Genomic DNA, 27,453 nt, shown 5'->3' on the forward strand with positions numbered 1-27,453 from the left:
AAAATATGTCTAAACTCAATCCAGGGAAAGGTGTAAACTATAGTGTCTTCCTTAAAGTAACAGTTTCATTTAGCTGATTTTTATTCCCACGTAAGTAACTAGCATTATACTAAAGTGAAAAACAAAAGCACAGGGCATAAATTTCTGTTCCACTATCTTTTGTTCATACCTCTTTATTTTCCTCCGCCTCCTAAGGCTGGCAAATTAACTCGATTACTTAATTTATGTACTGCTTACAGATAAATGCCTTTCAGGTTTTGCAGTTGTCTTCATACAATAAAGTCAAATTATGAAAATACGTCAACCTGTATAAACTATTTCTCAAAATTATATTTTTTGCTAAAATTTTATTTTGATAATACCATCTCAAAAACTCAATTTAACAAATTGCCACACAGTTCAGAAAATTAGTAACAGCCTAAAACCTTTCCCCTGTGGACAGCAACTTCAAACTCAATCAATACGCACTATCCATAACACAAATGGAACCTGGTACACTTGGAAGGGCTCGCTTGTGATCTTGTGGATCCACTTTATCACTTGTAAGCGATTATCACGCACCGGTCTTGCACCAGTCTGAGAATATGTTCACTCAGTACTGCTGTCAAAGTCATCTCTACAAATGCTGAAAGCACTTCTGTTCTCACCTGTAAGCTGCAGCCTCCTACCTCTAGCTGCCACAACCATTAGGTCATGCTATAAATCAGGTGAGGAAGCTGAATAAACTCTAAAGTGAACTGTAAAGCACCATGTCCCCTCTTTCCTAAAAGCACCAAGGCAGATCAAAAGTCCAAGTCTGGATCACAGCGCAGCCCAAACAGCTGTGTCAGCACAACCATGACAGCAACCTGCAGGATACGGAGGACAGCATCTTCAACTCAGACTGCTACAGGAAACAACAAACTTCAGCACAGGCGATTGCTTTACAACTGACATGTGGTTAATCTGTGTGTCAACACACGGCTATAGGAAATAAAATATTTGCCTAAACAACATTTGGCTTTTCAAGTTTGCCTCAAGCATTGGCACTGTTGTGGATAGATACTGAATATCAAGATGAAAAAAATCAGTCAAAGCTGTTGCTGCTTCTCCCCCCAGCTATTCGGGCCACTCTCCCATGAAAGTTTGCAGCTTAGTGTATTTGAATAAATGAAAGCCAGATCAGGTTACCTCAATCAGCTGGACTGAAAATTGCAGTGACTCAGGAGCTGATTCATAAACAAGTCCAACATCCTTGTCTAAAAGTCTCAAAGACTGAGGACAAAACTAGTATCAACCATTTAACATTAGTCCACTGCCATATGCCTCTCAAGATTCCTGAAGTGGTGACAGTACACATTACAAACCTTGTACCACCACAGCTGACATTCAAGGCAACAACAGAGAGAGTCATCACAGGCATCAGAGAAACTGAACATCTTATGATGACGTATGGCTCCCCTACAGCAAGCTAGAGATACACAACAGTGCAGCATGTTGGAGTCTGCCTCGCCATGCTGCATCTGTCCAGCGATTAGAGAGAAGCTGTTTTCCAAAGCTATTAAAGCAACATTACCAAATCTCCCATTCCCCTTTTTTGTAAAACATCCCCTATTATTTGCTTTTGTGCCACATGCACTTCCAGGGTATTTAAACTTTTTCAAGATCAGAAGCAACACCACCTACTTGCAAAAACATGTAAAAGGAAATGCTTATCAGGAAGACCCTCATTCCTTGGAATATCATGACACGTGAGGCCGCTGCTGGGACAGAGACTATATTTAGCCATGGGAAACAACCTGTCATTCCAGTGGTTAATTGATAAAAATGTACTGTAATTGTAAATGCAATGTGCCTTCCGAGCAGGGCATTGGATGGCTGGCCCATTTCATTTGTGCGTTGTTTTGTACTGAGTGTGCAATCAAACATAAAAACAAGAGTATACACATACACTCTTCAGTAACTTCTACCTGATGCTGGAATCCTAGCTAAATTGTCAGCTCCTGAATTTCTGCCAGGCCAAACCGCCAGTTCCACCCTAATGTTTTCAAGCAGCTGAGCCTCTAACACAATTGTGTGAGCCCAGACATCAATGTCAACTCCTTCTGGTTCTCTGAACCATGCAAGTGCATGTCTCTTTAGCCAAGCTTTTACAGGCTGAATCCCCAGCACCACAATCACCACCTAATCCATCTACAGATCCAGCCCCACACAGTCGCCTACAACTGGAGCTTGCAGAAACAGACAGAGCCACCACAGCCTCCCACCTGTCCCTCACGGATAGAGTCCTCCAGCCTCCAGGTCCCCCACGGCCCCACCCTAAATGTTACGGTTGCAGTCAAGCTTAGACACTAGTTAGGAAGGACACATCTTTTTCTTGCTGCTTGAAACTCTAGCCTCAGTTTCACTCTGTTGATTCCTTTGCAAGTTTACATAAGCTGAACCCCGTTCCCTCATTTCCCACACATTTGCCTTCCACAGGACTTCATAGTTAAGTCACACCAAAGGTGGACACCCAACCCTTCCCCCTCCGGCAGGCCAACTTCGTTTTCAAATCCCACGTACCTCTCCACTCCCTGCACACTGGCACATGCCCAGGCTCTCTCCCTAGGCCCAGCTCCCCCACACTCGCGAGTGGAGCCGCCAAACCTCCTGTGCCACGGCCACAAAACGTCACCCACCCCACGGCCCCCACTGCCTCCAGCCTTCTCCACACCAAAACCCCAAGGAAGGAGACCCCGCCACCTGCCCTGACAGGCCAAGCTCCCGCCTCGGTTTCCCCGCAGCTCGCAGCCTCCCCCGCCAGCGCCCTCCCGGGCGCCCCACACCGCCCCCCGGGCATCGACCCCCGCCCCGGCCACCCCGCCGAGGGGCTGCCCGCCTACGGCCCCCCGCCACGGCACAGCCCTGGGGCGGAAACCCCGCCGGCGGCGCTGCCCCCGCCCTGCAGAAGGATACTGTCCCGGCTCCAGTAAACACCTCCGCCCGGCCCAGCGGCCATCTCCGCCATCTTGAAACAACCGCCACTCCCAGAGTGCCCCCCGCCGCCCCCCCAGCGCTCGCCGCCCATTGGCTGCCCGCGCCGGCATCTCCCTGCCGCCGCCGGCACGCGGAAGAGCGGGGCATGCTGGGAGTTGTAGTCCTCCCCATGCAGGCTGGCGAGAGTACTGCGCTCCGGCAGAACTACCACTCCCGTCAGGCCGCCTGGCGCTGCCCGCCCGCCATAGGCTGACCGCGGCATCGGCCGGGGGAACTACTACTCCCGGCGCACCTGTCGGCGCAGCCGCCGCTACAGGGTGGGAGGAAGGACAATACGGGTCACTCCCCCCGCCTCGCACACGCCCCCAGCGCTCTCGCCTGTGCGGCGGGGTGTTGGCGCTGAGGGGAGCCGGGCAGGGCCCTGCGGAGGATGGAGGAGAAGCCCTCCGCCAGCATCAAGCCCTACCTGGACAAGCTCACCCTGGGGGTCACACGGATACTGGGTGAGTAACAGCCCCTGGAGCCTGGGGTAGGGGGAGCGGTTGCCATGGGAACCGCCCGGGGGCGGGAAGGGAGCGCCTCTCCCTGCGTTGACGGTTCGGGTCCCGGGGCCGCCCGGGCCGTGGCCCCGAGTGGGCCTCCCCGAGGGGGCCTCCCCGAGGCGCTGCGGCCGGGCCGGGCGGGGCAGGGCCCTTGGCCCAGGGCCTGGTGCGACGCCCCGGCACCTGCGGCCTTGGGCTCACACGGCGTTTGTGCAACGAATTTTGTCAAGGCCCCTCCTCTGGGACTACAGGTTGCTCACACGCACAAGCACCCCTGTCTCTAGTGTTTGAGTCAACAGCAAAACCCCTGAATCTCTAGACTTAAGAAAGCCCTAACGGTTCAAAAAAAAAGAAAAGAAAAGGCGGTGTTTTATTCAAAACCACATGAAATTTTTATCCCCTGCGGTAACACAGGGTCAGCAGGTAGCACACCCAGTGGAAAGAAGTCGTGGTCAATGGGGCGGAGTCTGGTTGGAGGCCTGTATCTAGTGGAGTGCCTCAAGGGTCAGTTCTGGGACCAGTACTGTTCAATATATTCATCAATGACTTGGATGAGGGAATTGAGTGTACTATCAGCAAGTTTGCTGCTGACACCAAACTGGGAGGAGTGGCTGACACGCCAGAAGGCTGTGCTGCCATCCAGTGAGATCTGGACAGGCTAGAGAGTTGGGCAGGGAAAAATTTAATGAAATATAACAAGGGAAAATGTAGAGTCTTGCATCTGGGCAGGAACAACCCCAGGTTCCAGTACAGGTTGGGGAATGACCTATTAGAGAGCAGTGTAGAGGAAAGGGACCTGGGGGTCCTGGTGGGCAGCAGGGTGACCATGAGCCAGCACTGTGCCCTTGTGGCCAGGAAGGCCAATGGCATCCTGGGGTGTATTAGAAGGGGGGTGGTTAGTAGGTTGAGAGAGGTTCTCCTCCCCCTCTACTCTGCCCTGGTGAGACCTCATCTGGAATATTGTGTCCAGTTCTGGGCCCCTCAGTTCAAGAAGGACAGGGAACTGCTGGAGAGAGTCCAGCGCAGGGCCACAAAAATGCTGAAGGGAGTGGAGCATCTCCCTTATGAGGAAAGGCTGAGGGAGCTGGGTCTCTTTAGCTTGGAGAAGAGGAGACTGAGGGGTGACCTCATCAATGTTTATAAATATATAAAGGGTGGGTGTCACAAGGATGGAGCCAGGCTCTTCTCGATGACAACCAACAGTAAGACAAGGGGTAATGGGTTTGAGCTGGAACACAGGAGGTTCCACTTAAATTTGAGAAGAAACTTCTTCTCAGTGAGGGTGACGGAACACTGGAACAGGCTGCCCAGGGGGGTTGTGGATTCTCCTTCTCTGGAGACATTCAAAACCCGCCTGGACGCCTTCCTGTGTTACCTCACCTAGGTGTTCCTGCCCTGGCAGGGGGATTGGACTAGATGATCTTTTGAGGTCCCTTCCAATCCCTGACATTCTGTGATTCTGTGAAGAAGAGGAAATGGCCTCAAGTTGTGCCAGGGGAGGTTTAGATTGGATATTAGGAAAAAATTCTCTACAGAAAGGGTTGTTGGGCATTGGAACGGGCTGCCCAGGGACGTGGTGGAGTCACCATCTCTGGAGGGGTTTAAAAGGCATTTAGATGAGGCTCTAAGGGACACGGTTTAGTGCTAGAGTTAGGTTATGGTTGGACTTGATGATCTTGAGGGTCTCTTCCAACTGGAATGACTCTATAAGTTCTGTATTCTGTCAGAGGACTAATCTGTGAATGTGCTCAGGATCAGCTCCACATGAAGTCACCCTGCAGCTTATTCCGCTCCTTGTGACCGCTTCCACCACCTGCCTTGCTTGTCATCTCCATTTTTTTTGCTCAGTTCTTGAGCTTTCCTGCATCCCTGCAGTTCCCTTTGAAGTTCAGCAGGAGTGCAAGGCATTCAACATTTAAAAGCCTCCTCAGACAAAACTTCACTTGTGGCAGTAAATTCACAAGAATTGGTGAAAGTATTTGCATATATAAAGGATTTTAGCATCAAACCTTTCATCTGTCAGCAGCTCGGGGCACAGGACTGTCATATTTATATGGCTGGAAAGCAATATATCTGTCACAAGCCTTGCATATGACAACATTACAAATTGCAGTTTCAGAACTTCTTCCTATAGTTTTTAAAGCCCAAGGTAACCACTGTAATCACCTCACCCAGCCACTGTATTGCAGAACAGTGAGTTTCATCTGGTAACCTAAGTGTATCCCTAGCTGCACATTTCAGATAGCTGCTCAGACAAATGAGATTAAAAGATCAGGCCAGAATTCTTGCTAGGGACTTCAGTGAGGACAGAACTTCATCTTCAATCTCTGTTCAGTGAGTGTTCTCTTACTGGACTTCTTGGAGGTTTTTTCAGATTTTTTTTTTTTTTTAGGTTTTTTGGGTTGGTTGTGGGGTTTTTTGTTGGTTTTTTTTGGTTTTCCAGTTGTGAGTTCAGGATAACATCATTCTACTCTGCAAGAGCACAAAAAAGGTGAAACTACTAATGATAAACTATCATGGCAAATGCTTCTTTAAAGTAGCTCTATTTAAAAAATTGTTAGCCCTACCAGCATTCTCACCACCCAGGGTCAGATATATGAGATCTGCATGACAGTAACTATGTCCAAAAGTAATGTTGCCATATAAACTGTTTTGGTGGGTGTGTTATTTACACCAGCAAGACACAGCAGTGCAGGCTTGGCTCTGAAAGTCCTGTAGCATCCCTTTCACATGGAAGGTGTTTCCTGGTTTGTGTTTGGGTTTTTTCGTTTTTCTCTATGTATCTCTGATGACTTATATTGTGCAATATAGCAATGCACACCCCAGTCCATTGCTGTGATGTTTTACTCTGGTTCTTTTCTCTGTCTCTCCACTCCTTCTGGGAATTTAATGCATTTTTTTTTTCCCCAGTGAAGTAATCCAAAGCATGTAAATTGTGCCACCATACTAATAAGAATTGTTGAACTAATTGGGAACCATTACCAATCTGCTCAGTGTTTGTTTCTTTCAAATAACAAAAGGTATCTCATTCAGAAAGACGCCTTACTGGGTAGTTTGCAGCACTATAAACTATCTTATTTCACATCTTCTTTTGGGAAGTCTCGTGAAACGAGTAGGTACTTTCCTGCCTGCCATGACATTAAAGCTATAGTAGATTTTTAACTCTGTTGCGTTTGTGAAGCATTTTTTTTTTCAGGATATAGAAAGGATTGTGTAATGAAACTCAACACTCAACATACTCCTTTTAAGCAAGAAAATTCAGCATGTACAGTGTGTGGGAGCTTGAGGCCAAATTTTCCAATACCTTTATGAAGTGTGCCCAGGTGGCCAAAAAGGCCAACAGCATCCTGACTTGTATCAGAAATGGTGTGGCCAGCAGGACCAGCGCAGTGATCGTCCCCCTGTACTGAGCACTGGTGAAGCTGCACCACAAATCCTATGTTCAGTTTTGGGTCCCTCATTACAGGAAAAACCTTGAGGTGCTGGAGAGAGTTCAGACAAGGCAACGGAGCTGGTGAGGGATCTGGAGCACAAGTCTGATGAGGAGCGGCTGAGGGAACTGCAGCTGTTCAGCCTGGAGAAAAGGAGGCTGAGGGGAGTTCTTACCGCTGTCTACAACTACCTGAAAGGAGATTGTAGCATGGAGGGGGTTGGTCTCCCAATTAACAAGTGATAAGACAAGAGGAAATGGCCTCAAGTTGCGCCGGGGAGATTTAGATTGAATATTAGGAAAAATTTCTTTGCAGAAGGGGTTGTCAGGCATTGGAACAGGCTGCCCAGGGAAGTGGTTGAATCACCAGCCCTCCAGATGTTTAAAAGATGTGTAGATGAGGCTCTTAGGGACATGGTTTAGTGCTAGAGTTAGGTTGTGGCTGGACTCAATGATCTTTAGGGTCTCTTCCAACCAAAATGATTCTATGATTCTAAATGTTCATCGCACCATTTCGAAAACCCTCCTTTAAACAAATTCTATATATGACGTTGGGGGTTGAGGGGGTTGTTTTGTTTTTTTTCCAACTTGTAGTCTCTGTAGAAGTCCCTACAAGCTGGGAGACTTCTCACAGCATTATGAAGGTTATAATTTGAGGAAAGAAGAGAGGCATCTTTCCCATTGCCAGTATGGCTCATTTTAGTTCATTTAGTTACATGACTAGTAGCAAATTCCAGAAAGGCTGATGGCTCACAAGTGAATCTGAATGGGAGGCATTAGCTACTCTGGACTTCCCAGAACAGGACCGTACTTCACTATTTACAGTCTTTATTAGATAAGAATATAACTATTCAGACATTTTAAAAATATGCTGAGAATTTTTCTGACTTGCAGGCAGTTTTAGCAGTACCGTAAGAACTGAAAATGCTGTGATTTCCTGCTTCAGCTTTTTGTCAGACCATTTGTCCTGGTTTCAGCTGGGAAAGAGTTAATTTTCTTCCTAGTAGATAGTATAGCACTGTGGTTTGGATTTAGTATGAGAATAATGTTTATTACATACTGATGTTTTAGTTTTTGCTAAGTAGTGCTTACACTAAGTCAAGGACTGTTCAGCTTCCCATGCCCTGCCAGTGAGGATGTGCACAAGCACCTGGGAGGCGGCACATCCAGGACAGCTGATTCTAGCTGGCCAAAGGGGTATTCCATACCATATGACATCATGCTCAATATATAAATTGGGAGGAGTTGGCCGGGGGCCTGGGATCACTGCTCAGGGGTGGGCTGGTGTGACAGATGCACTCGACCCTCCTGCCAAACCAGCAGCAGTTTGGTACAGGCTCCGAAGGAGGTAAAAGCCTGAGCTGCAGCTGGGCCAACAACTCCTGTTAGGAAACCCATGAGGAAGCAGAACGGCACACTGAAGACTGATAAGTTGTGGGTGCAAGGAGTCTCATGCAGACCTTTCCCACTGTATGAAATTCGACTATGAGCCAGCCACTTTATTCCATAAATATGATGCCTGGATGAGCCCACTTTGAGCGAGCTCTCCTAAACAAGCTGGCTGTACGGCAATGATCGTTTAATACTCACAGATCGTCGGATGAGCCCAGTTTAAGTTTTGTATTAATCATTTAGCTTAAGTAAATGCATATTAAATAGAATTAATCACTTAGAATTATACAGTCATGTGATTTTTAATATGCTGTCTGCTTCACATTACTAAATTTGCTGGAATCTTAAGCTGTATATTGTAAAGTTCTGCTCATATTCACCAAACTTGTATCTACTTAATGAAAACAAAAGCAGCTACAGACCATAATGGACACCTGCGAGATAAGGCCTGTTTTGCACTTTGCTGAACAAACAGGATTCATTCAGATAAAACAAGACCTTTAAGGCTGGCATAAAGCAGCTACGGGCTATAAACAATATGCACAGCTAAATAAAACAAGGGCCTGCCTGAGGTCAGTGAAAGAATCCAATGAGAAGCAAGAAGACCCCAGACTCAGATATCGCTGTTGGACTGAATCATGGTGTGAGGGGGTGGGTAAATTGTAAAGGTGTAATTACCCAGGGATTTCTGTGCTTGGGTGTGACCTCTGCGAAGGCACCCAGCTGGAGCCGACCATGCTTTTGTACTACTCCATTAACTTATTTATTCCTGTGAACTTTGATATCTGAGAGTTCACTTGGAGAGACTTAGGGTCCCATCAGCTTCTGAGCAACTTGACACCAGGCCCCTAGAGGGGAGCTAAGCAGGCTGAGATGCAGAATGACAGAACTTTGAAATCCTAGCCAAGCGATGTAAAGAATCAGGTGTGCACATATAATCCTTTGGCCATAAATACATACAATCCTTTACCTGTTTTCCCTTACCCTGCATGTTTCTTAGATGTGAACCGCTGACCACTCTTGGACGACACCAGCCACACCAAGACTCCTCTCTGAGAAGTTTAGAAAGCAAGGGGGTACATTCAGAACGTCCTGACTCAATGCGAGGGCCTCCCCCTACCTTTTTGCATCTCCTTTCCTCATAGAAATCACTCTAAAACAATTCTCCCTCAATTCTATTTGGCATATTTCCTCCATGCAGTAAGTAACAGAAGGAACGTTGCCATCAAATGAGTTGTGCTTGTCTTTAAGTGATCTAAACATTGCTCTGCAGCAAGCAGGACCCTAAATCACTCATCTGCAACAGCTGAGCATCCATCAATGGGTGGTCAGCAATTGCACTGTGCATCACTCATTTTATGTAGTAGGAGGAGGACGAGGAGTATTTTAGTATTCCATTACTGTTCTATTAAACCGTCTTTTATCTCAACCCACAAGTTTTAGGTTTTTTTCAAGTCTCCGCCCCATCCCACAAGGGAGGAATGAGTGAGTGGCTGTGTGGTGCTTTTGGAAGCTTTCAGATGAAATGTCCTAAAATAGGACAGAGTTTACTGTGATCTTGATACAGAATAGTTAATAGGGAGGAGCCTCCTGAACTAGTTAAGCTTTATCCTATACCTTTTGTCTAACCTAGGTGGCTACTTTATTTCTTACATCTAAAAGAAAAAGCAACCCATAGCAGACTACTTCTTTTCCTCATTAATATTTAATGGGGCTCCTGTCCATACCTATGCACATCTGTTAAACATGGTCTTCAGTTTACCCGCAGGATATTTTTCTTTCTTTTGATCTTGGATTTGCTTCAGACCTCTTCAGAAGCTGCAGTTCTCTCGTTCCTAGACATCTTCTTTAACTGACATGATATTTAATCTTCCGTCATCCCAGCCAAGCCGTTGTGCATGATGAATTAAACATCCCTGAGGTTTTCTTTGATCACAGAAATAACAATTACTCTGTTATTATACTCTCTTAACTTGTCATAAGGCTAGCATAGCTTAGATGGAAAAGACCGGTTAGGTCATTGACTCCACACACTTATTTAGAAGAATACATGTGGACGGCTTATATTTGAGCAAGAGACAAATCCTCCTGCCTTGCACCCACCTATTTGAAGTGCGACTTGGCAAAACATCAGTGTCTTTTGTATGTTGGGGTCAGAAAGATTACCTAAGTGACCTACTGTGATTTTTTTTCATTTTTTTCTGTCTTTAACTTGGAGTTTGGTTTTCTGGTGCTACGTTTTGTGTTTCAAATTTTCTGACAATGTAACAATCAATGCTTCCAGTTAAAGTCAAGTTTACACTTCCTGAAACTGAGTGCTGCTTTTCCACCAGCAGGACAGAAAAGGGCAATGCGATTGCTATAATTATAAGCCCGGCACTGGAGACAAAAACCAAACCAAAGCTCTCTGGTGCCTGCCTTTCCTGTCTAGTGCACTGTGTATGTTTTCCCAGAAAGCAATTATAATGTGTATGACTGCTTTGAGAGCCAATACTTTCACAGCAGAGCCGGTCTTGGAAGTCCTGCATAGTGATCAGTTCTACTCCGCAGCCCTGTCTGCTGGGCCTGCAGTTCCCACAACAAGAAGTTAGTAGCTTTTCTGGACACATTCCAGAGTGAACAAAGTCAGTGGGAACTATTTCAGTTGGCTGTAGATGAAGTAAAACATCATAAAATAATTAGTGCAAGTGAGACTGTTCTGCCATCACACACCTGCAAGAATAGCACTGTGCAGATTAATATCTTGTGTTTATATAGCATTCTTTCCCATAAAATATTCTGATTATTTTTATAAATTATGAGCTCGTTGCTCATAACGGATTTGCATGTGTCCAGCCGGGATTCCAGGGAACCGATATTTGCTCGTGCAGGTCTCTTCTGCAGGATCAGATTCTGCGGCTGGTCAAACCCACTGAATCCGGAGCTGAAGTGTTCCCTTCTCAGTGGAATACAGTTGTTAGCAATTTACAGCAACACTGCACAGTGGCTTGTGTCAAGCTGAGAATATCCTACCTAACTGAAACCACAGTGCATGCTTACAGAGAAAGATTCATCTCTCTTTTAGAGTTTGCCAAGGAACCCATGGTTGATTTTTTTTTTTCCATGAATCATCTGCAAAAGATCACATCTTGAACACAAAAATGTCTGTGTGTGTGTATATATCTATAAAAGCCATCAAAGGATGCCATCATGTGCAGCGCTAGGCATCCTCATGCCAAGATATGCTGAGTAGTTACACACAAAAAACTAAGCAACTGCTCAGTTACCAGCACGATGCATGCGGTCATTAATGCCTTTCCTCAGTTGTCAGTCAGGTTAACTTGCATAATTGTCTGGCTCACAGTGTTGGTGTCTCCCGTGCCAGCTGCAAACATGCTCCTCTTTTCCTTTTAGAGACTTCTCCAGGAGTTGCTGAGGTGACATTTGTGGAAAAGGAGCCAGCTGAACGCCATGCCATCATTTCATGGGAGCAAGTGAGTATTTTTGTGATAATACTGCAGTGCCGTCAGTCTGAATGTGCCCCAGCTCGTGGAGAATGTCAAATGCAATGGCTGCCTTGTGTGTGTTTGCGAGACAGCCCGTTACCAAGTTTGATGCACAGCGGAGCCTAAACAGATTTTTTTTTTTTCTTCTTTTTAATCAGATGTTACTCTGTCTTTTAGGCTATCACATGTACCTGATCTGTTAGGGAAAATTAATCAGTGTGGATATATTCAGAATGAGGACTCTAAGAAGAAATCACATAACTGTAGTAGGCAGCAACAGCGGTGACTCAGTGGAGAACAAAGATTGTTGTGACTCAGTTTGGAAACCATTTTCCAACTCCCTTTCAAACAAAATGAAGCAACTCTTTATAATTTATGGCCATTAAAGGTAAAGACCTCAAGCTAGAAAATAGCACTGAGCCACATAATTTGTTCTGGTTATCTATTTATCTCTTCAGTCTCAGCTATTCACTTCTATTTCTCATAACCCCTCCTTCCACCTTCTTTTTGCCTAAGCGACTCAATCTTTTGGCCAAGGTATGTCCCATTGCCTGTTGTAGGAGACTATGAAGGGCATGTCCTATATCGACTCCACTGACCTTGCTGCATCAGAGTGTGTAACCAGAGGGCTCCTGAATACTGTTGTGTGATGCTGATGGGCAGAGATGGCATTTTTGATTCCCTTCTTGAATATACATGTGGTTTTCTGTCCCATGGCCATGGGGGAATCACTGCTTTCTAGGTATCGCTCACATGTAGGAAAGGGATAGTAGAAGCTGACCGGCCTTTGGAAAGGGGCACGGCAGAGGATAAAGTTGAGTGAATCATCCTCCCCTGCTCCAGCCCTGGCTATGCCCTACTGCACATGCTCCCAGAGACGGAACTTGTTACCACTACAGAAAATAACTACCCCTTTGATGGCACCTTGCCATTTACAGTTTTTCCTGAGCAGCAGGGAAAAGTCTTGTGCTAGTTTTGGTAACGCCCTATCCCAATTAGTGATGTTTATCAAGAATTTATAAATCCAGGACAGAATGTATGTGATGTAAACCTGCATTATTTACTGAAACTTGTACAGTAGCCAACAAATGCGGTCAGGCTGAAATGTCCAGTTTTTCTGGTTTGTGTGAACTGATTCTTGGTTTCCTGTAGCTGTTGTTCAGGTGTCAGATTAACTGGGCTGAGAAGTCTGAGGCACCTTGACTGTCAGCCAGCTTAGGTCTGGGAGCAGCAAAGTGACATTAACTCGTTCTTCTGTTAAGTGGAGAGGACCGTTTCTCCTGAACACGGTATTGCTCTCATTTTCGGGTGCTGCCATTCCTCCGAACTAGACTGCATTTGTTTCAAAATTGAGCTGTTCTCATAAAGCCAAACTCCGCAGTGCTGTAGGCAAAGCGCTTTGCTCCAAAGACGTCGAATCAAAACTTCAGCTCAACGGTCTCCCACCAGTGATGGACTAAGCTAATTGTGGAAGTAAATGCTGAAAATTAAGTAGATACAATTGAGCTGGATTGCTAATTGTGAAGGACATCAGTATCTATTTCTTTGCTTTTGGCTCCAGTTGCATTAACAAAATGTGAAATCTCCCTTCTCAAGTGAAAAGATAAGTGGTTTGGTTTTTTTTTTCCTTTTTTTCCTGAGCTTTAGGGATGAGGTCTGGTATCTAACACATTCGACACAACTGCAGCGTGTCCTGCAGCAATGATGAGGTGCAAAGCACTCAGCACCGCACAAGGCCCTTGCAGGATTAACTTGTACCTCACTTTTCCTCAAACTCATCCTGCTTGAATTTGAGCACAGGTTTATGTGTACGTGATGTTCACTTTTATCACTGTGTGGTTTTTTTCGTAGCCACTAGGTGGCAATACTAATGCACATAACCATTTCTCCATCGTTGAGATTTTAACAAGATCTTGTCACAGTCTGTATTTTTAACTCCCTTCTAAGTCTTTAGTATTTGCAGGGCTTTTTGTGTGGTGTAGAGAAAACTGGTCATGCTATTCCCAAAATTACATTATTTTTCCGAAAACCTCTTTTCATTGAGGCTCAGCAAATAAAAGCTCTATTCTTAAGTGTTTTCTTTACCTTTTTTTCTAGAAGCAATTTTTCCAGTTCTGTTTAAGTTTTGCAGTGGAAAGGTATTTCTCCTGAGAGAAAATCTATGGTATTCAGAAACTCTTAAAAAAAGTCAATATTTTTAAATTATGAATTATTAAAATTATATTCTAGTAATATTTGCAACATCCATTTATTTGTCTCCAGCACAGCATCAGATGTGTTTGGTAAACTTGTCTGTGCTCTGTTTGTGCTAGTATTTAACTGGATACTACGATGGAAGTTTTAAAATCTTAGGTCAGCTTGTTGAATGTCATTAACTGCTGTGAGGCTTTGCAGGGGAAGGTGAGGTTCGTGACAGGAGACAGTGCAGGCATTCGCATCCACAAGGGACCTTTTTGCCACCCTCCTCATAATGTCCTCCCTCAGCGTTAGGCAAGCCTGCCATCCCTGATCCCCAGGAGCACAGGATCTGCCCATCTTGAACCTGTCTTGTGGCCCTGACCATGGGAGACGCAGAGAGGTGGATCCAGCAGAACCAGGGCATGAGGAAAGGTCTGTTTCTTCAAGCTGCATAATGGGGAAGAGGCTGAAGGACTTTTGGGAGGTGGGTAGTGTTTCTGACACAGTGTTCCCCTCTGTGGAGCCTTATGTTATGATTTAAAAACTGGCTACACAACACTGTCTTCAAGATAATTGCCAAATTCTGTTCTCTGCAGCGGGGGATCAGGTCTGCCCCAGCCCTGTGCCTTTCAGGGCAGGAAATCATGGGGCTCCTGGGAGCCCCCTTGCCCGTCAGATTTATAAAAGGTACAGCAAGAAGGTCTCAGTGTGTTACATAAATTGACATCTGTGTTCACTGGCAGCTAGGGCAGACCAGTTGTGAAACAGCATGACATTAGGGAGAAAGGTGGCTGCTTGATGTCCTTTGCTACTTGGAAGGCCTGAGAAGTGACATAAATCCCATCCTTCTCTCCCTGGAAGTTGGATTATACTCATTCAGTTTTCTCGAGAAGTCTCTCTAGAGCTTTATGTTTTGATTGCTGTCCATTTCTTAAGGATATTTGCTTGGGAGGCATCGCTTCAACAGTGCTTTAAGTGAATTGCCATATGTCAGTGTTTTAGCTCTGGATTCAGAGCTGATCAGGTCTTGGCAGCAAAACTACCCTGGTTTTAATATTCTTCTCTATCCTCAACAGACTGTGCTTTCTTGGGAGACTATTTCGGGATATTATGGACAATAAACAAAAGAAGTAGACCTCACACACCATATTGGGCCCTTGGGATATTTTGTTTTATGAGCTGATGAGTGTAACCAGATGACTGGAGTGAAAACAGCTGCTTGCCAGGGCTGTGGTTAAGCCACTTCTGGCATGTTATTAGGAATATTGTGTTTTATGGGGCTGGAGATCACAACCCTGGGAACTACCAGTTGAGCAAGAGGAGTACAGAGCTTGAGAAGCCATTTTTAATATATATTAATAGTAGTGGCTTGTTTCTCTGACTCCGATGTCAGAAGACTATTGTTTTGACATCATAGGGTCATGTGGCTGAGCATAGTATGTCAGATCAATCAATCCTTTCTGTCAGGTGGGAGAGATAGGTGTTAGTGGAGCTTTCTATATAGAGGGCTTTTCCTGTAGACGCCAGATCTGCTCTGGTGCAGCATTTTCACCTGTGTGTTCTGCAGCATCGTTTGGAAAGTCACGCAAAGGGACATGGTTAGGAGAATCATAAAACACAGTGGGGAGGGCTGTTGGCGCTATTTGGGGAAACACGTACATGTTAATCTTTCCATCCAGAAAAGGCGGACTGAGAGCGTAAGGCCTATCCTGATGTGATTTGTTTTCCTTGTCTTATTCAGATATGTTTGTTAAATTGAGCTGCGCCTGGTTCGTAGTAGTATTTAACTGGATACTATGGTGGAAGTTTTAAAATCTTAGATTGTGTCATCCCAATGGATGTTGTTCTCCTGCTTAGAGGAGGACACCCACTGAAGTCAAGAGAGCTGTTTGCCCATGTATTTTTACTACTGGGCTAGATTACTTGAAATTGAGGAGTTTGTAATGGGCCGAAAGTGCTGTGTAAACATTTGTACTCTTCTGTGGCTTTGTAGCAGGTCTGTCATATTCTCTTTCTTCATAGTTTTAAACCTCGTCACTATGCCTACAGCTACAGCTTGAAATTGGAAGTGGTGACAGTGCAGCATGAAATGATAAATATTTAGGACTGAGAAGAACCCGCAAAAGAAGGTGTGTTTGTTGAAGGCATTTGAAGAACTTCAAATATGTCCATGTGGTTTAGTAGTCCCCTGAAACTTACCAGGGCCTCAGCCATCAGTGTACTCTTATCAAAGGATGATAAATTCTTCTCAAAACAAAGTTTCTACAGTATCAGATTCTCCTGTCAGATTAACACCCGTTGCCTTTGCAGACTTTCCCTGCCTGGGTTAGGAAAGCACAGTGCTAGCGACTAGGCTGCTGACGGGGCAAGTAAAGGGACCTGCCCTGCTACAATCTGCAAAGCCATTAATATCTGGGACTTGTCAGTAGCAGTCTGTCAATATGAACGGTTATGCTTAGAAAGTGAGTTCACACACAGGAGCAAAGGTTATGGGTAGGTTGGAGTGTCCTGCACAGCGTGTACACCATGGTTTAGAGAACAGAGACTGAAGCAGCTCAGAGAAAGTGACTGTGAGTAAGGCTTTAATAGGTGAAGGGCTGCCCTGATCCTGGGGGAAGGAGAGGACGTGGACAGGAGGGGGCCAGCACCTTCTCTTGCTTGTGCCAGTCACTGATGTCCAGAGGCCAGTGCTGCAGGTGGATGCACAGGTGGCAGGTAGCTCCTGCTCGATAGATGCATTGAGGCAACGTCAGGGCAGATAACTGGGTACGCACAAGTTGCAGGCATGGGGATGAATCTGCTCACCATCTCATGAGATGTCACAGATTTGTGACCCAAGAGAAGCACAGCAACATGAACTCTATGTGCATGTTTCTTTTCCTTAGCTACTGGCTACCAGAATATTCTTCCTTTATTTTATGAGACTTCGAATGTTACATTTTCTGGTAGCTGTAGGGAAGTATTCCCAGCTGAGGCACAATATTGGAAAGGTATTAACATCTTACGTCCCTTCTGTCCCCAAAGCAATTCTGTAACTGCTCCAAAACCCACCCAGGCCTCTGAGGCCAGGCTGGAAAAACATCTGGATCTGCAGCAGGGTAAGCCTATGTGAGGAACAGCACTACTGACCTATAAGTGTTCTTAAATTTTGCAATTCTGTCTTTTCTTGCTCTGAGTGTCATACTGCACAAAGAGCAGACCATGTCCAACAGCATGTCTTTAAAACTGGCTGAATGAAAGAAATGCATGTTTTTAGAAAAGGCTGAAAATCTTGTCACAAAAGTACTTGAATGATCAGACATGCTATACTGCGAATCTCACATTATTTGTCCATTTCCTGTGTAAAATGTAGCTCCCAGAGTCATGTGATTATAAAGAGGTCTCCGATCAACATTTTAAAGAAGTTGTCTATCCTCCTGATTTAATTACAAAGTTTGACCCTCAAGGGGCTTATTTGTGGTCATTCTCCCTTTTCAGTACCATAGACACAAGTTGCAACTTGGAGATTGAGACTGCAGTTAGGAGAACTTTCACAAGGAGAGTGGCACGGCCCCGGGAGACAAGTCAATGCAGAGGTTGTGGAACCTGCACCATCAGAGACTATCCTGAGTTTTGGGGTCTGATTCTTTTGGAGTCTTGAATTTGACAATATTTTAAACGCAAACTCACTTCGGTCTTTCTCAGTCGTTTTTTTCTCTAAAACAGTTACAAAGAAAACAACAGATAACTCCTTTAGTCATACATGTCACTTGTCTTTTTAAAATTGACAGGCTTCTGTACTGTTTCGTTTTGTGTGCTTGACACATCAACAGGAACGGAGGGTCAGTCCTGTCACCAGGCCTGCAGTTGCCTAAAGCTCTTTGGGCTTCTCGTTCTCAGGATTAAGACTTTATCCTCCTTTCTTCAGGTTTGTTGCTTAGCTGTAGAGTCTTAAGTAAAGAAAGGCCCCTTCCACAACCAAGATAGGTGTAGGAGAAGGGTCCTGGTTCTTAGATGCAGTCTCAACAGCTCACTGGAGTTGCTTCTTTTACTGTTGGCTCAGAAGGAAGGAGGCTTAGGAGCCCCAGCCAAGCGCTGAATTTTGGTGGGATGAAGCCAGACCAGCATGTTCGTGAGACTGACTCTATACGTATTTGCAGATATACTGTTTGTTTAGTGAAACATCAAACCTGCTTGAGTATGTGCAACTATTGAGTCTTTGCTTCTCTCACCTGCTTGGAACTGAAATCACTCAGAAGAAGACAGTCCTTGTGCTAATATCCATACTTTAGTGGAACAGTTAGGTTTAGTCTGATTTCACTTAAAGCAAACTCTGCTTTTGTAAGCCATATATATATATATATAAAAGCTAATTGGTCTTTCATATGTGATCTTGGAGTGGCTGTAAGTGTCAAAGGATGATACATCATCTCAGCTGAGGAACAATCCTGTAATAATCTTATGATGACTGACTGCTCATTGTGAAATTTTCCCAAGTGATCTTTGTCAATACAGTAGCACAGACCCAAGAAATATGCAGTTTTCTCTTAAGGTTTTAGGACGAGATATTTGAGCTGATTTGAGTCATCTTGGAGTTGAGCAAAACATTTGGTGGCAAATATTTCTGTACCAATATTCAGTTGTTCTTTGTGTTTAAGGGACATTCTGCGTTTTCCCATGACACTTGTGATTGTGATTTGCAGAAAAACTCCTGCATATTACCAGAGGATTTAAAGAACTTCTATCTGATGACTGATGGCTTCCAGATGACCTGGAGTGTGAAGACCGATGGTGAGTCCATGTATTCCTTTCCACCAATACCCTCATTTCATTGCAGCCAGTCCTTCCTTTGCAGAATCTCTTTAACTTCAAACTTACTTTCTGCACAGTCAATACACATCTATCAGCATCCTGCATTAGTCTAAAACCACGTGCACCAGGTCACTTTGAATGAAAGAATAGCACCATTCCTTAACTCACGAAAAAACAAAGTAGTTTGTTTCTGTTAGGCAGTTTGACCCGTGACTACAGAAAACTGACGTCTGATTTAATAAGTGAGTGGGTTTCTGCCTGGGATCATAGACTTTTTTAGAGATGTCCTGATGAGGAACAAAATGTGAGTGCACGTCAGTCGTCCCTTCCTGATGGAACAGGGTAAAGCTTATTGCTTGCACGTGCTGGACTCCCACAGAAAAGATGTGTAAGCTGAATACTGGCTAGAACCCAAACAAGTTTTCATGACATAGATACCTTTCTGTAATACACTGGCCATCTGTTGACACTCACATTTGGATGTGTGGTTTAAATCTTGTACCTAGACTTCCTCTATAGTTTATGGAGAGAGGGGCAGCTCTAGCACGTTATCCTGTCATGAAGCAATAGGAAGAGTCACCCTCTGATAGTGCCTCTTTATCATTAAAAAGTATATGTACATGCCGGAACCTGATTCTGCTTTCCACCACCTAAAGTTCATTCACTGCAGTTATTTCTGGAGTCAGTGGTGCAACTGAGAACAGGACTGAGCTTTATTGTCCATACTTGTTTGGCAAGAATCAGGTGGTCCATTCACTCTGCGTGGGAGCCTTGCAACTGTTATCCTGGCTTTCATTGCCTTCAGGCAAGGTTTCCAAATTGAGCTGTGGATGCTGCTCACTTCTGGAGGTGGGTGTCAATACAGGGTTTTCTTTAGGAAGTGGAATTTCATTTCAGAGGTGGTAAACATCAGGGCTCTAGCACCTGCACTGAGTCCCATTGTTTCAATGGCACTTAGTGTGTTGTGACCTGCAAACTGTTTGTTTATTCTGCAAAATTTTATTCAGGGAACACAAGAGCACAGGCCCTGAGGCAGCTCAGTTAACTGTTGTTTGAGCAAGCACCCAGTAGTGCCCTCTGAGGCCCTTCATGCTGGCATATGTCTGAACAGAGTGCTTATTGACTTGATGTCTGGTAACAGTACTAGTCCTCGGAGAGACAAATGACAGATCCTCAAGCATTCATTCTGGGATGCCCACATGCTGATACAGTGATAAAATTCAGTGTTGCAGTGCGAACCAAGAGGATGCACCCTGAGCAGGTACATAGGTTGGAAGAGGACAAGCTACCCAATAAGCTGTGAATGGGTGGGGTTATTCTGGTAGGAAGGACAGCAGCAGATAAAATGCTTTTGAGGAGGTGTCTGTAGCTAGCCAGGATTTTTAATAGCCAGTTTCATGGGACTTGGCTAACAGCTGCAGCACAGACTTAGTCAGCAGTGTAGTTCTCTAATGCTGCACAGCTCCGAGATGGTGTCTTATCACCTGTAGGTGTGATTCTGTGTTTCAAAAAGCCTAATTTTTGCTCCTGTGGAGCCTGACTTGGTTAAGTGTCCAGGCCCACTGCATATACCCATCTCTTCCCCCACTCTGTGTTTTGGAAGAGTTTGAGTTGACGTGTGGAGGAAAAAGAAATACCTCCTGTGCTTTCCTGACACTGGATGTGATTAATGATCAGTCTTATTGCAGATACCACAATGCCTCTGGGCTCCATGGTGATTAATGGTGTCTCGAAGCTGTGTCGGCTTGGGGGTTCCTCTATGTACACTCTGCCTAATGCACCTGGTCTCGCTGACCTGGAAGATGACACAGACGAGGAAGGTAAGGTCCTATTAACAGGCTCTGTCTCATCCCTTTTGCTCTGTTAATGTTACGATACAGCACATGGATGTAGCAACAGAAAAGGTTACCCCAAGTGGATGAGGTTTTCAATGTCTCCTAGGCTGCATCTACTAGGTGTCCTACTAGTCCCCTACAGCCTTGAGAGGACCAGTGTGCTGTGAATCTCATGGGGATTGTTAATGGTGCTGGTTGCTAATATTATTTGCATACTCTTTTTATCAGCCTGGCAACCCTCCTGTTCTGCCTTTTCCCTACTTAAATTTTTAACTGAGGCTACCTCCAGTGATTCAGCCTCTAGACTCTTTGTGTGCTTATGATGTTATGTGAACAAAACATAACAGTTTTTGTTTTGGTAATGAAAATACATCTGGATATGCTCTTTGGAATTGGAAAAATAACTCGCAAAAATACTTGTGAGTGTGAGGTGGCACTGGAAAATATGTGTGTCCAGACTACTTAAAAATCCTGGGCACCCTGCAGTTTGTAAAGAAAAAGAAGAAAAAAAGCCCACTTTTTCTCAGAGCTCTTACAGTCTAACAAGGCTGGAAAACGTAAGAAGAACAGAGCCAGGTGTCATGCTGACTCCTTAAAAATTGCAATTTTATTTCAGGTTTATCTCTGAATCTCTGTAGCTCTTATAGCTTCTAAATGTGGCTGAAAGTTTCTTTTTCCACATTCCAGTGATCTTCTAGCCACAATAATGAAACGGGCCAGATTATTCGACCACTCAGACCTCCACCAAGGCACTTATAATGTACACTGAGAAAAAGTTACATCCTCATCAGTGTTCTCATCCTGACTTTCATGTAAAGGTCTTCTGAAGAGTACAGTTCTTGTGTCCTCCTTCTTCCTGAGCAGCATTAGAATTCAAAATTTTATTCTGCAAGAACTTGCAGCTACACAATCCCAAAATGGTCCTGTAGGAAGGCTATGTGGTGACTGTGGGTCAGAAGTTCAGTATGAGTCAGAACATGTGGCTGTTGAGAAGGACACTGATACCACACTGGAATGTATGAAGAACTGTGTGTGTCTCCAAGTTCATCAAAGTCTTCTGTAAAGACAAAAAGAATAAACTGTTCTCCCTATCCTCCTTAGCATAAAAAAGAAAGTAGGGGAAAAAAAAAAGAGATGGATAGAACAGAAGTAATGGGCTTTAATTGCACCAAGGAAGATTTAGGATCCACATGAGGGAAACTTCTAAGTGATAATAATGGATTTGGGTTGACTGCCTGGGGATTGTGACACCTACAACACTGGAAGACGTTAGGAAAAGACTGTACAAACACCTCTCAGCTGCAAAGCTGAAGTTGCTTTATGTTGCTTTATGCCAGAGAAGGACTAGAGGGCAGTTTGATGTCTCTTTTCAGCCTTCAGATTTTGACTCTGGTTTGTTTTCCTACCAGAGATTAAAATTTTTCTCACTTTTTTTTTAAACACAAGGAACTTAATCCTTTCCAAGAAGTATAAACAGTTTGATTAAGTTCTTCCTCAGCTTATTTATTAATAAGTATCAAATAGATTGACTCTTTGCAGCTGAGTCACAGTCAATTTTCCAAACATGTTTCATGAACATTTTTTTCTACTTTCAGGTAACGGAGACAAACCAGAGAAGCCACACTTTGATTCCCGTAGTCTTATCTTTGAATTAGACCCATGCAATGGGAATGGGAAAGTTTGTCTTGTTTATAAGCACGCTAAACCAGGTAAGACTGAAAGGAGCAAAGTTAGCCATCTTTTATTGTGGATTGTATCTGAAGGCGGCATGCATGGAATCATCATACATTCCTGATCTTCTTTGCAATTGTAGATGAATATTTACTGGGACGTCCTGTCTCTGCTGAAGTCAGGGCCTAAGCCTTACAGAGGCTTAATTGGACATAATATTTTCTCTCCTTTTAACGTCTGAATCTGAGCTATAACTTATGATTTCTGCATGCATAGCATACTTGCATACTGAAACAGGAAAGCATTCACATATGACCTACAGACAATAATGCTGAAATAAAGCAGAAGGCTAGAGTTCACCCACTAATATATCTCTGGTTACTTGCATGTCTCAGAACAATTACCTTACGTTTTTATGAGAAAGAGTGTAACACTGCTTAGAAGCAAAAGGTAGATGCTTAAAAAGGTCCTTAGCTGATTGAGGTAGACTTAGACTGGTTCTTACTCCTTGTGCATGGATGCAGAGCCTCCAGATGGTAACTAGGTGAAAATTTGGCAGGGAGAGTTGAACAGGAGAGTGAGAATGTGAACTGAGCTGTTTCTTCTGACAGCTACACAGAAAACTGTTATCAGTCAGTGGTTAGTGAAACAACTGAGTCATTTGAAAAGTAGTTGTCATCTATTAATAACATATCTAACACAGTGCACAGGTCACTAGGTGTATGTGTATACGTGTATGTTTGCTGTGTGGGGGTGTATGATTCTGATATATCTGTTCTTAAGAAAAACCTTTGGATATTATCTTTTTAATTGTGTGTAACTACAACTCCCAAGGCAGAAACTTCTTACTTGTCCTCTTACCTTCCAGTGTTGGTGATTTCAGCACATGCAGTGGATAACCTAGGCAAGGGGAGGGAGCATTGTTTACAGGTGTTGATGTCAGCACAGGGGGCAGGCAGTGTGTTTAATTGACAATGTTCAGCATCTCAGTTTCCCAGGTAAAATCACTTTTCTTTGTGCTCTAAAGAATGTCACCACCGGACAAATATTTGATCACCGTGGAAAGATTTTGCAAAACGTGTTTTTGTTGGCAGCACACACTCCCATGACTTCCAGACTGGACTCTATTCAGTAATCTAGATGACTGACAATTGAGTTAGTTGCTTTTTACTTGGTGGGGTAGATAAATGTTTGCCATAATTGTACTTTGAACTTAGACTACAAAGTTGCTCAAGTCCAAGCATATTCCACGTAGCGCATCAGTCCCAGGTTGGGAAGGAGTGGTGTTGCATCCATTGTACAGTGGGGAAAGTGAGTATAATGGCTGTTGCATGAGTATTTTTAGTAAGGCTGGGAGCAGAACCAAGTCCTTTTCAGTCCCTGTCATCTGGCCATTAAACTTCATTGCCACTGGATAATCATCTATGTTAGTCAGGGATGCTGCATTTTAGAAGCTGCAACCTTTCCAATAAGTGTATTTTGTCTCCCACTTGACAATGGCCAGGGGTTGATCTTATCACTGCAAAGCAGCAGTGTAATTTGTGTTTATTTTGTTCTAGATGTCTCCCCAGAGACAGAGATATGGTTCCTGGACAGAGCTCTGTATTGGCATTTCCTCACCAAAACCTTCACAGCCTACTACCGCCTGCTGATCACCCACCTGGGTCTCCCACAGTGGCAGTATGCCTTCACCAGCTACGGGGTCAGCCCCCAGGCCAAGGTAGGACAGCTCATTGGTATTTCATATAAGTACAGACTGGAAAAACATCTTCTTCCCACCTTTTGACAAGCAGTCTGTAGGCTGAAGTGGGCCTCCCTAGTGAGAGCCATGGAAGGGGCTGTGAGTCACAGAATCACAGAATGGTTGGGGTTTGAAGTGACCTCTGGAGATCATCTAGTCCAACCCACCTGCTAAAGCAGGTTCACCAGAGCAGATCACACAGCAATGTGTCCAGGTGAGTCTGAATGTCTCCAGAGAAAGAGACTCCACAACCTCTCTGGGCAGCCTGTTCCAGGGCTCTGTCACCCTCAGAGTAAAGAAGTTTCTCCTCATATTCAGATGGAGCCTCCTGTACTTCAATCTGTGCCCGTTGCCCCTCATCCTATCATTGAGCACCACTGAAAGGAGTCTGGTCCATTCTCTTGACACCCACCCTTGAGATGTTTATAAACATTGATGAGATCCCCTCTCAGCTTCTCTTCTCCAGGCTGAACAGACCCAGCTCTCTCTGTCTCTCCTCATATAGTGTGTTAACACCATAGTGTGTTAACAGTCACGTGTTTATGTTAGAAAATTCACTAACATTGTGTTAACCCTTCTTTTATGGTGCCGAACAAGAGGCTGCTGCTCTCTACGTGGAGAGGAAAGTTCAGGTAGACTTGAAGCAGAAGCCCAGAGGAGGACGAGCTTGAGCCTTACCAAGAATATTAATTCCTTTGCATCCTCCACAGTCATGAAGGGATGCCTCCCTGTTGTACTGTGCTCTATTTATCAGTCAAGGCTGTGTACGTGGTACTCTGGCATATGCCTGTGCTCTGCCTTTCTGTAGCTTTCCTGCTAGAATATTTTATTATGTTCAGCATATTCACAAACCTTAGTGAAATCATGTATTCCCTAATCATTTGCAGCCTGTGTTAGTTAAAATCCTCCTAGTATGTTAACCATTATCATTTTTAAAGGTCTTCAAGGGTGGTATATCAAAGCCATTTTCTGTTAAGCAGTACATGAATAGATTGCCAGCTACATTTTGGCATTGATCTTCTGTTTGTCTTGTTCCACACTGCTGATGGTGGTTTCGGTGTGATTTGTAATAGCATAACCCCTGCAGTTTTATCTCCAAAGTTCACCAATCGAAAACTGATAGAAAAAAAAACACTAAGAGATGAGAACTGCGGGGCATAACATTATGGTGGAATCTGGGAACAAAAATAATTGTTGTGGTCACTTCTAGATGTAAAATTTGGCTGAAGAGAAACAAACACAAAATCCTTTGTGTAAAGAGTTAAAAAGGCTGGAGTTGTTCCTTACATGCAGGAAAGGTAGTGTTAGGTTTGTGTCTGGTTCTCCTCTTCTGTCTGGAATGTGGGGCAGTTCCAGGACTGTAGCTGTAGCTGAGCCTTGTATATCCTTATCAGAAGGCCTTCTGCACAGTCCTGTAAGCTGCAGACTAAAAAGTGGTGTATGATTAAAGTCAGGTCTCAGGGGTGAGGGGAAACAGTGTGGAAAAGTCTAATTGAAGTTTGAGTTTAACCTCTTTTTTCTCCAACACCCTGATTTTCAGCAATGGTTTAACATGTATAAACCCATAACCATCAACACAGCTCTCCTCTCTGAAGAAGCTGATTCCTTTGTGAACAAGCTGGACCCCAATAAGGTATTTAAAAGCAAGAACAAAACTCCAGTGATCAAAAAGAAACCATCTTCCCAGCCAGCAGGCTCCCAAAAAAGCCACACAAGCGTGACCTCCTCCAAGACATCCTCACTAGCTGGGAATTCTTCAAGGAAATGAGACCCCTGCCACGATCTGACCCTGGACAGCATTTGCAACACACTTCGATGGTCTCTGACACAGAGTCTCAGTGGTTCAGACCAAGTTCCTTCTGCATGAATAGATACTGCCCATCTAAAACACATCGCAGCATTTGCATGAAATACAGCCACGATGTACTTTGACATGGGAGGGATGTAATTCCTGGAGATTCTGAGAAAAAAGCTTCAGACGTTGATTTTATTCCCTTCTGCTACTTGCAGTATGTACGTCTCAGAGGGCGTGAGGAAGCCCTTGATGTCACTGCTCTATAAAGAAGCTTTTATTCCTGTGCAACTACAGCAGTGAAATGAAAGCAAATATAAGTTGCTGTTACTTTAATAGACCCATGCTGGAATACAGTGTATAAAGATATTTTTGCCATCTCCTTTGAAAGAAACCTGTCCTGACTTTGCATGCTGTGGGAGCAGGCTGGAACCCACTGAACAAAGAAATGTCTTCCGCTTCAGACAGAATCCAACTTCTCACTTCCCTGTGCTCCTTCCAACTTCTGCTCTGAGATTCACAGTACAACAGAACCTGGGGCTTCCATGTCTCTGTGCTGGCCCAGCTGCTTGCTCTACAGCCCAGACAACTCCTTGGCCTTTGTGCCATATCTTATGGGATAGCGACATTGGTCTGATGTCCTTCCCAATAAGTCTGAAACCAACCAGAAGCTGCAAGATCCCTCATTTGCCTCTGCTTTCTCCTGTTGTGGGAAATGTGAAGCCAGGGCAGCTGCAGGTAGGTCAGTGATGTTTAGAGTCCCTAAGCCAGGAGGACCCCTTGGTTTGTCACACTTTCATTTGCAAAGTTTACCATTCGAACAGCCTTTGTCACTTTTCAATTGGGCAGGATCTGACCGGGGGACACTGAATCCTCAGAAGCCTTAGAAGCCCCTGATGCTGTTCTGTACTGTAAGTTTTCAGGTTAGAACTGCACTTTAACCCATTCACTGCTGGTTTTCAGTTACAACTGATTGATTCCATTACTTTTCTGTGTCATTCTCTCTTTTTAGGTGTGCTGGAAACACATGGTAGCAACCAATACATTTTGTGCCTGAGCAGGGAAGTCAAAGTCACAATCTTCAAATAAGCATTGATTATTTAAACAACATAATCTTTTTATTTATGAAACAGTCACATAATTACATAAGACAAACCTACCTCACAGGGATGTTGTGAGGCTTTCATGAGTGTTTGTATGGCCTTCAGGAAGATGAAGCCACCCTGTAAGTGTTTAATAGTATTTTAATAAAGATTTTAATATTTTCCTCCAGAGTGATTGAGTATTTGAAGATGATTTTGGGAGCAGAGGCACAAGGGTATATGGTGAGAGAAGGATGCGGGCTGTACTGTTTGGGGTATTTTTTTAATGCGGTGGAGAATCTCTCACTGAGAAGGGATGGGCTACAGTATCTTTCAGCTAGTCCCATCTTGAGCTGCTCTGATGTTCCCAGTTTAGTTTACATAGAGGAAAAGACTCAGCTGTGTGACAACTGTTGCACTTCTGTCCCGTGCACACTGTTCAGAACCTCTGCAGCCATCAGCCCCAGCTCTGCCATGCTTTGCTGGCTTTCTAGCACTGGCCAGGGCCCACATTCAAGTCTAGTTGCTCAGGAGCCCTGCCAAGCATTGCTTGGCA

General features: G+C 44.4%; 2 protein-coding genes across 6 annotated transcripts in view; one reads left to right on the forward strand and one right to left on the reverse strand.

Annotated features, from left to right (window-relative positions):
- KIAA1328 (KIAA1328 ortholog) overlaps positions 1-3,220 on the reverse strand; it is a 180,258-nt gene extending 177,038 nt beyond the window's left edge. The window contains exon 1 of the mRNA XM_065656410.1: positions 2,938-3,220. Within this exon, the coding sequence (XP_065512482.1) occupies positions 2,938-3,220 (283 nt within the window). The remainder of the gene's footprint in view (positions 1-2,937) is intronic.
- Positions 3,221-3,285: 65 nt separating this feature from the next.
- On the forward strand, positions 3,286-27,081 carry TPGS2 (tubulin polyglutamylase complex subunit 2). Of its 5 annotated transcripts, XR_010607855.1 has the most exons (9): positions 3,286-3,461; positions 11,716-11,795; positions 18,668-18,755; positions 20,465-20,596; positions 22,207-22,320; positions 23,842-24,002; positions 25,564-26,553; positions 26,665-26,726; positions 26,828-27,081. XR_010607855.1 is itself a non-coding variant. In XM_065656560.1 (7 exons), the coding sequence occupies exons 1-7, from the start codon at positions 3,389-3,391 to the stop codon at positions 25,789-25,791; spliced, it is 876 nt and encodes a 291-aa protein (XP_065512632.1). In that variant the 5' UTR covers positions 3,286-3,388; the 3' UTR covers positions 25,792-27,081. The 5 variants fall into 5 exon arrangements, 1 of the variants encoding a protein (XP_065512632.1); XR_010607854.1 differs by having other exon boundaries at positions 25,564-26,738; XR_010607853.1 differs by having other exon boundaries at positions 25,564-26,726.
- Positions 27,082-27,453: the final 372 nt, after the last annotated feature.

This window comes from Caloenas nicobarica, chromosome Z (genome assembly GCF_036013445.1).
Source record: "Caloenas nicobarica isolate bCalNic1 chromosome Z, bCalNic1.hap1, whole genome shotgun sequence".
Taxonomy (NCBI): domain Eukaryota; kingdom Metazoa; phylum Chordata; class Aves; order Columbiformes; family Columbidae; genus Caloenas; species Caloenas nicobarica.

What these genes read in the sequence shown, in the direction of transcription:
- TPGS2 (XM_065656560.1), top strand. Translation starts at nt 3,389, where the DNA reads ATGGAGGAGAAGCCCTCCGCCAGCATCAAGCCCTACCTGGACAAGCTC. An exon ending in CTGGAGTGTGAAGACCGATG is followed by an intron (nt 18,756 to 20,464) that starts GTGAGTCCATGT and finishes GTCTTATTGCAG; the next exon opens with ATACCACAATGCCTCTGGGC. An exon ending in AGATGACACAGACGAGGAAG is followed by an intron (nt 20,597 to 22,206) that starts GTAAGGTCCTAT and finishes TTCTACTTTCAG; the next exon opens with GTAACGGAGACAAACCAGAG.